We start from the raw sequence: 14,611 nt of genomic DNA on the forward strand, positions 1-14,611 counted from the left end.
GAGCTAGAAGATTCTCTTTTGTGCCTCAATTACCCTGGAGTGGCTTTTGTAGGAAATCTTTTCCATTTTAATGTAGTGACCTTTTTGTATAAGCTATTGCTTGGAAATAGGATCAATGTCTTACTTAAGTGTCGCCCACTTTTATCCCTGACGTATCCCCATGTCATTGTTAGATCACACAGCTATGCTTAATAAGTATTTCCTATTACCATAATGGAAAATACCATGACCTGTTAAAAGTGAAAGTAGAATTGTGGAGCTAATTTTTCCCTGAGAAAATTTTGGTTTAAGATAATAGGACAATATATACAATAGGTATTCAGAAAATTGCATGTGGATTTTTCTGTCACATAAAAACACTCTGCCTTTCTCCTCCATGCTACCTGACCCTGTTATTTACACTGAGCAGAAATCAGTCAACTGTGAGGTCATAGGTAAACATTGTGGTCAAGACTCATGCCCAACTCTTTGTTTTTATTTATGTATTCCTTTATTTATATTTGTCTTCTAGTGTATCTAGTGCTATTAGTTAATCAGGATCTTTGATCATTTTTTGCCACACATGTATAAAACTGAATTAGGGAGTATAATCATATGGAGAAAATATTTGGTACCTCTAAAACTACTTTTTGTTCTTCTCTGTATTTTCTACTTCAGAGAGAGAAAGAATATCTTGGTAACCATTCAGTTGGTTCTACAGGTAGAGAATTCAGCCCCTCTTATGGTTGGTTTTATTTTATCACTGATGTATGGCATCTCTTTTGCTTTAAGAAGAAATAGTATCATACCGTGGTGTGTCTTTTTCTATACTTCAGCTTTCAGTCTGGCTGAAAGACTCTATTGCAATCCCTAAGATTATGTCCTAGAGACATCACCATTTTTGTTTTCTTTTCAGGTCCTCGTAAGCTCCAAGTAAATAAGCAGTGTGTGCCTGGTCCAGCAGCAGAGCAGAAACCAGCTGTGGCCCTGTCAAGTGGATGTCCTGATTCCTTATTCTGACATCCAGAGAAGACTTCATCACAGATCACTGCGATGTCTGTATCTAATCTATCATGGTGAGTGAATTACATGGTAATTTCAGGAACAGATAAATGCACACAGTAAGTGGGGTTTTGTGACTGTTCTACTACCAGAACCTAGCCATAGAACTTTTAGAAAACAGATATTCAGATTGTCCTATATTAGGTGATTTTTTGATAATTTCATATACAGTTACTCTAATTTCATGATTTCCCCATTCCTTCTCCTCGTCCTCAACTCCTTGTGCTCCCTGCTCCTCACATGCATGGCTACTTATTTTTTAGTTATTATTGTTACATATGTATATAGACACCACCTGCTAAGTTTATTTAGTGATATATATCTGACTGAGTGGGATTAGATAACCTATTGGGAGCTCATCTTCGAATCTTTTTGTGTCTCAGTAGCTTTTGATTGCCTCTAGCTCTTCATTTATGGGTGGGGTCCTGTGAAGTTTCCATCATCCACATTTAACGCTTTCAGTGCCATGACATCTGGAGACTCTAGAAAGGTGCCAAGCCTCCCACTGAACACCAATAGCATCTAATACCCTTCTTTCCCATACAAGGGGAATGAGAGGTTGGAAGGGTATATTTTTCCAATGTGCTTTCCTACAAGAATACACTCCCTGGTTTATGACTAATAAGCCCAACATGTAGCTTTGCACATAGAATAGGCATTTGCTCATAAGTATCTCTTTCCTTCAGGATTCATGTCTCCAAAAAAAGTACCTAAATTAAACTAAATAGAATTCAAAATTCCATTGTGAGCACTTATTTCTCAGTAGCTCCATTGTAGCTCATCTTAGGCTTTCCGTTCACGTTTAATCATTCCTGAAACTTTGAAAATGAGAAGTAAAAAGATAATCTCATGGTAAAGAGCAGCATCTCTATCCCAATGAGGAGCAAGAACATCCTGGGGTGAGTCTGAAAAGATTCACTGAGCTCCAGAATTCTTTTTAATGTATAGAAAAAATGATGCCTATGTGAACTGACAGTGTTACTACAAGAGGGTAAGAGAAGTCGGTTGACTCTACATTTCTTTAAGGGCTCATTTCACTTTCTTCTGCAGACAGAAATAGCATTAGAGTTAGGAGTCGCTTGCTGATTTGCCGTTGCTCTGTGAGTTCATTTTTAGATAAGTAAGCAACTTATTTAGGGCAAAGGGTATAATTATTTGTTTAAATTTAGAGGAGTGTTTCTGAAGGACCTAATTCTTAATGGCTTCCATAGAATGTGTCCTTGGGTTTCTAGGCTTGAGTGCTCAGTGCCTCCTTTGGATAAATAAATAAATAAATAAACAAATAAAATGAAAAGATCTAAAGTATATTCTGTAAAACACTAATGAAATATTTAAATGTAAATTATCACTATAGGATGTAATTTACTTTTATATTTTTATTCAAATAAAATTATCATTACTTTCAAAAAGAAACTTTTAATTTCTCTAAGTCTTGAGAATCTTTTCAAATCTGAAAATACGCACGCTGACCCATTTTATTTAAAAACGAATTTTTTCCTGGCTAGTGTGTAGGAAATCAGTCTTCAAAGACCAAACAGATGCTCAAGAGAGAGGAAAGTACTTGCCACGCAAGCATGAAGCATGAGAACCTCAATCCAAAACCTCCGCAGCCACGTGTAGGACACTGAGCCTAGATGTGCATTCCTGTAGCCCCATCCCCGTGCCTAAGACATGGAAACAGGAAGCTGTGTGGGGCGTGTGACCACCTCCGTTCCCTGAATTGATAATCTCCAAAACTAAGGTTCAGGGCAAATGAGGACCAACTTCTCCTCACCTCCACATAAGAACACAAGATTAAAAGAAATAACTGAAAAACAAATAGCACATCAGAGAGTGAAGGTGATCTAGGGGAGAAAGAAAAGGAAACAGGAGGAATGGGGGAAGAACATGAGGATTTGGAGAAGCAAAGGGCAAGGGGGGGAGTAGGATGAAAAAGCGATTAAAGCAGACATGACAGTCAAATCTCAAGGCAGGGTGGATGTGACCCAGCGCAGGGCTGACACGGGAGACTCACTTCATCCTGCTGTGATGGGATGATTTGATTTAGGGCCACTTGAAACACAGTGAGCTTCATCAATAGCCACAATGCATCATTGCAGCTTAATTGTCTGTCAAGGCTCCCCCAAGTTGGTAGGTGTTCTGCAAGTAGAGGCTGTGCAAATGAGTGAAAAATGCAAAACAGGCAAGTTAATGAAAATACATACCTTCATTCGAAAAGAAAATTTAAATTCAGAGGGCATTGGTAGACTCCAAAATGTCTGAAATATGGAAAAATGTTCACCTTTGGAGGCTCAAAGGTGCTGGAAATGGGGCCATGGTGCTATAATTTGACACTGTCTGCATTAGAGTCCCCTGCAGGGAAAGCCTCGTCTGCTTCATCAATATCACCACTGCACAGCTGTGTCATCCTCCCTCTTAGCATATGAACTGCTTCTTTCTTGTCGCAAAGATTAGGAAAGGAGTCAGAGGTACTCAAGTCAAGCCACGACTCAGGTTTCTTATTCTTGTAAGAATGGACTCAGGTTTTCCATATTAATCCTTGTAACTTTTCGTATCCCCTAACAATTGTAGTCTGTGTTTTGAGGTACCATGGTCCTGTAAATATCTACTCAGGGATGGATTGCAGCCTACCAATTTTTCACGGAAACTCCATAACGTTTTATGAATTGAATGGAATTAGTGTCGGTCCATGATCCGGCTCTGTTTTGGAGTCCAGGAAGAAAGACATGCATGTACTGCCTCACGCTGGAAATAAATGGAATTGCCGTGTTTTTAATTGGCATGGAACATTTGAGTGCATGGATACCCGGGTTGTTTTGACAAGCGTGTTCCCTACTGTGGGAAGAACACTGCAGGGGCAGCTAAGTCTGCAGTGTGCTGGTTATAGCAATTGTAGCAAGTGGGGACTCTTATTTTACACACACGCACACACACATGCGCACGCGCACATGTGCGCACATGCACCAACTCTAAAAACTGTAAGCATTATATTTTCAGATTTCTAGGAAGCTCTGGTCTCATTCAGAGAGGGGAGCAATGGGAATTGATTATAAGAGTTCGATAGAGATAAAAATAGATGTTTTGTGAATCTGTCTGTTTAGCTAGTAATTATCAGACGGAGTCAATGCCTGAGGTGATGCAGATCAGGATGAAATGGAGAGGATGTTCAGAATCAATTGCAGACATCCATGAGCAGATGGCACCCTCCAGGTTATGGTCTGTGGAAAGGAAATGCCTTTGGTAGCAGACGTAACTAACAGGAGACACAAGAAGCCCTAACAAGTGAAAGGAGGAGTCATATCTGTACCTCAAAAAAGGACATGGGTGAGGCGGAAGTGTGCTTCCTGACACTCAACAGCCTTCCTTCCTAATTCTCATAATTTCCCCCACTGTCTATATTTTATAACATTGGATATTTATATCCATATAAGAGTTAAAGTTGGTGATTTTTGTATTATGCAAGCTTAGTGAACATTATCAGAGTGAATTTTTCCATTGCCTTTACTCTGCACCAGGCACTGCTTGAGAATTTCCAGACACTAACTCATTATTGTCACTTTCTTGGGGGTGTACCATGTTATTTGCTTTTTTGTGAATGTGAAGAGTGAGGCTCAGGATGCTAAGGAACTTGCCCCACATGGTAAAGCCACTAAATAATGGATTAAACAGGTACTAGTTGCCTTATTCCAGTTGGGAGCCACTTGGAAGCTATTCCCCCAAAACTATAAACCCCTGCTTTGCCTGTGTACCCGACGCCAAGTCAATTCTGTAGCTTCATTTCCAATCAGAATGTTCCTCTTAATTGTCTTCGGTCTACACACTGGAACTCATGTTTCAAAGAACACTATCAGTAGTAGCATAATGTTGGGCATGAGCATAATGTTGGGCATGAGCATAATGTTGGGCATGAGCCGACTAATGTCCGAGGGTGAGCAATGAGATGGGTAATATTGGAAACTCAGTGGAATTTGCTAAAATTATGTAAAGTGAGCTCCTTAAATTACTAGATATGCAGAAAGTGAGACTTTGTTATTATTAATTTTTTAAAAGAAAGGTTCTCCCATGACCCAGCCATTTTACAATTCTCTATGCAGCTGAGGGTGCCGTTGAACTCCTGATCTTCCTGCCTCTGTCTGCCTTGTGTGTGCTGTGGTTATAGACGTGCACATCGCCCTGGCACACTGGCTTGATTTTGCGTGGTTACTAAAAGGTTTTTCTCACACAAAAACAAACAAAAGAACAGAGCACAAATGTAGAAGAGCTTGTTGTGGTTCAACTCGAATGGCTGCTCAGCCTGCGCCTCTTAGAGACCCTCCACAGACTCTGTTACGTTCGCGCCTTAACACCTTAAGTCTTTCTGTTTTCGAGTTACTATAGCTATGTTGATTAGTATTGGTTGGGAGATCTCAATGTGAACTGATTTTGGCAATTATGAATTTTTGCAAAATAATAGCCCCCAAGCTATTTTGTGCTATGATTCCTATATTACAATTCAGGATTTGTTTTTCAAAAATCTTACTTTGCAATCAGGAGACTTAGGCAGGAATATCCCAAGTTTGAGGCACATCTGGCCTATATCATCAGACCTTGAATAAATGAACAATTAATATTTGCTTGGCTTCTGGCAGCCAGATAGGGATGAAGAAATCACTGGACTGAAATTAAGAAGCCAAACAGCCAGGTCCACTGAGCATCCTTTGTGCACAGTGGGCTCTGCTAAGTACCCTGGTGGTGTGCTGATGGGGGCAAAGAGAGCTGGAGCAGTAGGCAAAGGATGGAAAGTCAACCACCCTGCTGTGGTCTGATGGAATCTCCAAGGAGGTACATCTGGAATGTTTTTGGAAAACAAAATATGTGCTTGTTTTTCCCACTTGAGGTGAAAGGCCTCACTGTTCAGAAACACTAACTTGGTCTTTGCATTTTCCCTAACTATAAAGAATCATGGTAATTACAGTAACGGAATACCATGCCACAGTTATGAGGCGGATATGAAAAATGACACAAGTGACAGGAAACTAGGCTTAAAAATGCTGAGATATATTATTTTCTACATATGTTCACTTTTTCCTGCAAAATTTGACACCTCCTATTTTCATGAAAGATTTATGCCTCTTGCTTTATTTGGTGGGTATGAAGGGACAGCGAGCGTCAGGGAAATGCACTCATAGACTGTGACAATAGTGCCATTTATTCCACCCAGCTGGGCCGAGGCTTCAGTAGTCTTCTGGCTTTCTTCTTTAAGAAGGTTTTACTGCTGTAAATGATTCTGCTGCAGTGATGGACAAGTATTCAAATATCCGTACCCCATGAGGCAGGGAGCCACTCAGCGCACTTTGCCTGTGTGAACTAATGCCTCCTCCTGACTTAGATCCAGTGAACACTACTTGGCTAAGAGAATTTTATCAAAAGCAAATAAAATTTTTGTTCTGCACATCTAGAGATATAGCATGGCTTGAAATATTGAAGTAATTAATATATTGACTACATTTATAAGAAATGAACTATATTGCCCAAGTAGGCATATAGTTTAAAATGCTATTATGCATGTTGACAAATTCGATTTTACTCTGATAAGACCTGAAAGCTACTTTAAATTAATCTGCATATGTAATTAGTTAATTTATGTAATTAATACATGTGTAACATGAATTATATATCTGTAATGTAAATATTACACATAACATATATTTAACATTCTATGTTGTGTTTATATCAACATTCCCTATTTATGCAGTTAACTTTCAGCCTCACAGAGGCAGGACAATCACTTACAGTGGCAAGGGAGTTGATGGTTGAGACATCTGTCAGGAGAGAAGGTTTAGAACAAAAGGTGGAAAATGCAGTTAAGGTGGAAATTCAGGAATGATTTTTCATGCCAGCTTTATGGTGAAGAATGAAATCAAAATTGCCTACAGTCTGTTGTCGAAGACCAAGTGGAGAAAGCTCGTACATAAACATAGAGCCATTATTTCCCATCCAAAATAACAAGCATTCTTTGGTGTTGGAGAAAACTTCCTTGGTGAGATAACATGAGTATTTCCCAGTGAGCCAAGTGTATGCTGGGTGACTGAGATCCAGAAAGGAGTGAGCATGCCTTTAAACTAAACTCAGACCCTCGTGCAAAGAGTGATGACAGGGAAATGACTGTAAGCATTGGCGATAAAGCAGAACACAAGAAGGGTCCACTCTGTTTAGGGGAAGCTAAACCAGCAGAAACCATCCTACAAAAAGAAAGAGGAAACAACAAAATAGGCAAAACAAGAGCTCAAGGAAAAGAAACACCTCCCCCCCTCTCCCCACAATTGTATAACACTTTAAGGTCTCCTGATTGGACTAAAGTCAAGATTTTTAATTCCATAAAATTTCAATGTGCCTTTCTATTCATAATATGCCTTTTCAAGTTGAAATCTCTTCATGATTAAAATGATTAATACCAATTTGGTTTGCAGTTGACTTTTCATGTGAATACACTATATTTTTAGAAACCATCATGGTTTGCACATCAATGATGCACTTTAGAAATAGCTTTTGAAACTTCAACAGTTAGAGGAAGCCTCTGGAATATTGTTTCCTATCCACCACGAATGGTTTTGCTTTTTTCAGGAGCAGGCAGTTATAACGTAAGACCACTCCAAATGTTTTTGGGCCCCTTTGCACCAGGCTGTTTTCCTCTGAGCTTTTGGCCAAATTGTGACCCAGCCAATTCGACTGTCCCCGGAGGCGAGCCGGGTGTGGCTACCAGATCTTGGAATTCTAACCTCCTAAACTGTAAATACATCTTTTCGACCAACAACCCAGATTGGGTATTTTGTTATAACAATACAACATATAGTTACCAAGCAAAAGGTCCTTAAGAGCTACTCGGGATTGTTGAATTATCCTCTTACTAGTTTCCAGATGTCTTGCCTATGTGTATTGTCAGTCATTGGCTAGGTATGCTTACTTGAATGTTTTCTTATCCTACACCTAATGCAGCCAAAATAAAATTAAGCATTGGGTGTCTCTAATTCTGACAAAATCATGCTATTTTGAGCCAGGGGTTCTCTTTGGAGTCAATCCCTATACTTTGTGATCCTTTATTTTTACTGTGCTTGTTGGTATTAAAGCCAAACTCTGGAAGAGACAGTAGTGACAGAAATGGTAGACATGGGTTCTACTCTCCAGTATTTTAAAGATACTTTAATAGAGAAACTTAAATCTATTGCTTCTTCTCAGAATAGTCCCCAGATTTCATTGTTATCACCCTAATCTAGAATCTTGGTGCCGGTCAGAACTGATATGAATGTTCCCTAATTACATTTTTTGCTCCTAAATTACATTTCTTATAAAGTTAATTTGCTAATAATATTTTTTTATTTTACTCTATGCCATTCTTTCCCATTGTTTCTAGGTTATCTTCCAAACTAGATTCAGAGCTGTTTATAATCTGGACCCCATATGAATTTTTCCTGAATAAACTTCTACCCTAATATAATTTTTTAAGAAATCAAATAATAAATGAAAAATAATATTTTGTGACCCTGTGGAACTAATTTAGGGACTATTACTATCCTATGTAAGTGCACTTCACTGGCGTACACTTCCCAGAAAAGGGAGTTATTACTTTATTACTACTAGTAATGCCAGCTAGACACGACACATCCCAAGGAAGAGAATTGTTTACAAGTCATGGTATTCTGAGACGGTTTTGCTTTCTTGGGCTAATGAGTCTGAGGCTACAGGTTCAATCCCACAGGCACTAATTAGATTTGCTCTCTTTTACAGTAAGGGCCTAGTCCTGTGGGCTTGACTGGCCTTCCTTCACAGACACACAGTTGGTCACTGTCAGTGTGAGCAGATTAATCATCACTGGTCCACAAATAATATGGAGGAAAAAACACAGGCATGTGAGCCTAGTACTCTCCAGTGGTTGGTGATGGGTCCCAAGGATCACGTCCCCTTTGAGTATAGTCTAGGTTAAAGAATACAACAATACGTGTTGAAATATGCTTTTCCTTTATTTTGGATCTATCATACTTTATTCTCTTGTAAAAAACAGTTTAGTGACCGATAACATCAATATTTCCTAGGCTGTGGAAGCTTTAACGTAAAACTAGACAGACCATTTGAGCACTGGAGGCAAAATGTTGCCTTTGGGGCTTGAGCAATGAAAAATGTAATTTAAAAAAGTAATAAATGATTTATGATATAGTTTGAATCATTCAAATAGCTATGTAGTCTAAGGTATGTTCTTTTCAGCATGATCAAAGAAATTTGACAGTCAAGTCTTTAAAATTAGGTTTCAGTGTGTGAAGTTATCGTGTCTCATCCTGGAAAATACATTTCTGTCTGTCTTTTTTTTTTTTTTTATCATTTCCTGGGTTTCATGCTCGTTTGTTGTGTTTTTATTTTTATTGCAAAGACATTTTACTTGATTTTATATCAATGCCAGCTTAATCAACCCCAAAAATGAAATCAGTACTTTCCAACAATATTGGATACTCACTAAAAACATTCACTCCATCCATTAATTTATTATTTGTCTTATGATCCACTTTTAAGTTGTCAAGAGTCCTGAGGATAATTTATTTTATGAATGAATAGGAATTTAAAAATAATTCTTCTACAGTTTAAGGGCTGGATTAATACAGTAATAGTATTTAAACTGAATCTCTATTATTTTAATATAAATATTAGTTCTTACAACTGCTATTTCTTTATTTCAACAAGTTTTTCTAAATGGCTTTGGTGTATAATTTCTAACACCGGGGTTAGAATGGCGAATGAAACAGACATCCCTAAGGTCATGAGGCTTACATCCAGGGCTGAGGATGCACAGGAAATCACAGCTGGGCACTATCAGGACAGACAGGGATCCATACTCCGAGCATAGTCAAGCAGACTGACAGGACAGTGTACCGTCAGCCCTGGAGGATGGGCTTTGTAAGGAAAGGCCTTTTGAGGGTATAACATTGAAGTACAAGGCTATGAAGCTTCACATCTTTAAAGGAGAGCCACTCCACCCACAGACTGTATTGCAGCTGTCCACGCAGCAAATTTGGCTTATTATTAAATGTTCGCCTCGTAGACTCTAAGGCTGCTTTCAGGATAAACAGAAAACTTCATTACGCGATGAACTGGAAAGGCCCCTATGACGACAGGTCCAATGTGTGTCAGAGGGGCCATGCTTGAGTAAGGAGGAGGCAGGTAGCTGGCAGCCAGAAAAGAGGGGAGGACTTGGAAGTGGGCTCAGCAAGGTGGCATGGTGTCAAGCATGTGCAGAGACCAGGTGACAGGATAGTATTCTCAACGTGAGTGGACACTGCTGTCTGTTACTCACTAGCCTGGTGAAACGTTACACAGGATGGAAAGCCAGGGAAAGCCAGTAATGCTGACAGCCTAGCACAGAAAGCAGCAACTGATATGAAGTGCCTTACAAATATAAGGGACTTGTCTGAAACCTGCAGTTTATGAAGATATTAATATTGTGCTCTTAACATAAACACTCAGGAAATATGCTTAATGAGATATAACAATGGGAGAAAATAATGAAATAATAAAAATATATTGTTAAGGATATAGCTTGTTTTTCGTTATTGTCAATTAAAAAAACACTTAACAATACATCTATACCAATCTGAATAACTAGAGGCATAATATAAAGGATATCTCATCTATTAAAACATATTATCTTGTGCCAAAGATTTGTAAGTAGACCAGTAAATATAAATTATGGAAATGCAGACTGTTTTTGCTATTCAACTTGCATTTGAATCTTATTATTATCCCTTTTCCCCAAGGAACTCTAAAGTTAATTTCAATATATACGCAGGAATGTTGACATAATGTACTGTGTTTGCACACTCATTGTTTAACATGGCCATGGTTTTATTGAAGAGATATAATACAGTATGCAGCCAGGAGCTATCATGTTGTAAAAAGAATGATGGCATAGAATCACTAGGTGCCAGTGCTTAAGGGGGAAAAATCATCTTTTTTCTAAGGTTATAACCATTTTATGCTTTTTGTGCTAAATATGGATTAGTTATGGTACGTAAAGGTGGGATTTGGGATTTACTAGTGTCCTTACTTAGCAAGCGTTGGAAACACTCTTGACCTCTACCTCTCCCCTTCTTCGTGCTCTCAATATGAGTCTGTGTGTCTTTCACTTAGAACATAAAATTAAAAAGTATTGGATTTCTGTTGTACTGGCAATCAGTGTAAATTGGCCCCACTCCAAAGTTATGGTGTCAGTGTTATGTGATTCTGATTACAGAAGAAATGATTCATGGGTGCCTACAATGGTTTTTTTTCCAGGGCTTTGCTAGCTTCAATGTTTTGAGAAAAACTTCAACACAATTTAGTTCAGTAAAATGATTGTGTAAGTCCAGATTTACACGGCCTGCATGACTCCTCTTTTATTCACCATGTGTCTGCTATTGCCTATATAAGGAACTGCTACTTGGGCCATTTTTTTGAACCTTTTCTTTTGATGTCAGTGAGCATCTCCAAACAGTCACAACTGCTTCTTTCCTGGTCCTGCTTTGTAGTCACAATTAACATTTGTGACTTGTTTGTTTGTCTGTTTGTTTTCTTTGCTTGTTTTAAACTTTAAATAATATTTTTTTCCTTTACCGGAGAACATTGGTGTTCTTCTAATAGCAGCATACAAAGACTCTGTTGTTAGAATCAAAATTAATTCTTAGCACCATATCGTTCAATCTGCCAATGCTAGTTCTACGCATTAAGGACTATCATTTTTCAGAACTAGGTGTAAAGCATTGGATATGCATTAGTTTTCCAGAATTTGGGAAGTTAAATGATCCTTGTGCTGCATACATTTTGCTCGATGAGTTGAAACTGTTATAAATACAAGCATCTTTCCTTTATAATAGGACTTTTAGATAAAGTGTAAGACTTAGCTACCCTAGTGCTCATGGTAGCTCACAAGTTGCTCAGAGCAACTGAGCAGCAGCTACAATTGATGGAGTAATCTCCACTGGGCCCAGAGTCACACAGGCCAGGTACATCAGGCCTCCCTGTCTCTGCTGGGAGCTGAAAACTACAATCCTGTCATGTCTTTTGATGGGCATATTTAATGGAGAATGGGTACCACTCTTCCAGATGAGTTTTCAACCTTATGCCATCTCCTTCGGTATAGTCTTGCTGTAATCAAAAATCAGTTCTGCAGCACCGATTTTAAAAATTAGATTAGGTTAACTCCCCTTTGGTTTTAGATCCTGATACAAAGTACTTTCATGAATATGACAAAAGAAATTCAAATTCAAATTAAGTGATCTCCTGAGTGCCTTTTCATTTAGACATTTTTTTTCCTGAGGTTTTTATAGTATCCTAAAATTACATCCAGAAGAATTTGTATAGAAACTGGCTCATAAAAACTGAGATGACCTTTTCCAACCTATAATAGTCCTTTTAATACTTTGTTCAAAACTAGTTATACACTAAGAATGACTGTAGTGATGTCACTCTGTAAAGTTTAAAAGTCTACAACTAATCGTTTGCTATGTAAAAGAATCAGTTATGGTTACTTCTTATCAGTGCTCATGTAATGAATAATGGAAAGTAATTTTTCTGAAGGAAGGATTTTCTTAACACCCTCTATACTTTCCCCAATTCAGTCTTTAACCATTAGAAGAATAAAGCAGACACTTGAAATGCTTACTGTATTTGGCAAGTCATAAATGTTATCAATTGAAGTCAAGCATTGAGCAATAGCTACTACTAACACATATGTGAGGAGATATTTGATACTTACTTTCTCATTTAAAATATACCCTAGAAATCTGACCACTATAAGACAGATGAGGTCATCATACTTAACCCTGGCAAACAAGTTCAACAGGTGTTTTGTATTAACAAGTGGCCAGAGCCCTGGGTCTGATCCCCAGGCAGGCACTGGAACACAGCGTGTATACATAGCATGGATTGGAGAATCTTGGCATGAAAACAAATTTAACAGAAGGTGAGTTGATTTGGCTGGTGGAAGCTTGGTCTGTGTACTGTCTATCAGACATCTGACACTGCTCACAGAGGGATTTGGGGGACGTGTTTTCCTAGGGTGAGCTAAAGCTGTGGAGTATTCGAGATTGTCAAAGAAATAAGGCCATTACATGCATACATTTTTGCTTGAGGTCAATAGGGCATTTAACTAAGACTGTGGAACATTTTGAAGATGTGAACTCTCTTCATTCCCAATGATCATGTATAATGTTAGTTATCAAGGCTGAGCTAATCGGCAAACCACTGACTTGTCCTCTTGCAGAATTAGAAGACACCGGTAACTGTAGGCTCATGTTGCTCATCCTCCTTTATTCTACAGTGATGTCCTTTCTGTATTTTTAGTGCTCAAAGAATCATTTTGTGAAATGATTTATTAGTACTATTTTGTCTAATCAATAAAAGGAAAAGCTAGTCGTATATCTCACCATCAGAAGCCATAGTGATGGTGACTCCACCATTTCTGAACCTTGAACCACATAGGCTATGCTTTCTGCTTCTGAGCTTTTCTCATGACTGCATGCTCAGCCCTGCACTAGCTCTACATCTATAACCCAATTATTTCTTTTTCATATTACCTCCAATTTTATATGATAAGTCCAAGGAAATGAGTTCTCAATTACCTTGTATAGAACATTAGCTTTGTGGAATATATCACCAAGAAAAGGGAATTACTGTCACAAACTTGGGAAGCAGTCCTTTAAACAATGTACTGCCTAACTTTACTAGTCAAGACATTCTTATTGGCACAATTCATGTATAAAATATCTATTTAGTGACTACTAAGCACATATTAATCTCAAGTTAATTATTTGGGAGAAAACTATAGTGATCTGATTTCCAAATTATATATCTATATATAATTATATTATTTTTAATAGTGTTAGTTCAATAACTAAACTCATTAGACCAAAACATGGTAACAGGAGAACCCACGTGTGGGCTGACTGCTATTTTCACTTTTTGCTTCATGCCCCATCCAATTATAGCATCCAGGTATGAATTCTCAGCTAGAAATCCATAGGAAGCCCACATCTTTATAAAGAGCTGTCTTGTTACAGCTGAGCATCCCTCTATCAGCATAGAGATTTTGTGTGTGTGTCTGTGTAAAGTAGTCAATCAACATTGAAAGGGAACTTACACATTCAACCTGTCTCAGATAAAGACAGGTTATTACAAGAGACAACTGGAACAAACAAGGGTGTCATGTCTGCACAGTGAGGCTCTTTGGACTTTGGAAAGCACAGAGCACAGCACAGACACCTGTCAGGGCACATGTACTCTGAGCTGCCTTAACAATGAGATGCACAGAGCCGAATGTAGTTCAAGACCTGTATGGGAATTAGGATGTGAAAATGTGCTAGGGATTCTCACATCATCGACCTCCTCTACAATCAAGGAGCTAGTCTCTAGTGTTCTTGTCTACCTCTCTGGTATTAGTTTAATTCACCAGTGCCTTCCTTTTCTGTGACCTTCTGACTCTACTTCTTTAGTGGCCTACATCTTGTTGTTTCTTTCAAACAAGAGGGGGAATGCACCACACACTCCTCATTCTGTCTTATACAATAGTTTT

At 38.4% G+C, this 14,611-nt stretch overlaps 1 protein-coding gene across 2 annotated transcripts in view; it reads left to right on the forward strand.

Annotated features, from left to right (window-relative positions):
* Positions 1–900: 900 nt before the first annotated feature.
* The window catches only part of LOC127201156 (oxidation resistance protein 1-like), a 209,327-nt gene continuing 195,616 nt past the window's right edge, over positions 901–14,611 (forward strand). For both annotated transcript variants that reach the window (XM_051159531.1, XM_051159530.1), the window contains exon 1: positions 901–1,055. In XM_051159531.1, coding sequence (XP_051015488.1) covers positions 1,033–1,055 — 23 coding nt within the window. In that variant the 5' untranslated portion in view covers positions 901–1,032. The remainder of the gene's footprint in view (positions 1,056–14,611) is intronic.

The sequence above is a fragment of the Acomys russatus genome, chromosome 17 (assembly GCF_903995435.1).
Source record: "Acomys russatus chromosome 17, mAcoRus1.1, whole genome shotgun sequence".
NCBI classification, from domain to species: Eukaryota; Metazoa; Chordata; class Mammalia; order Rodentia; family Muridae; genus Acomys; species Acomys russatus.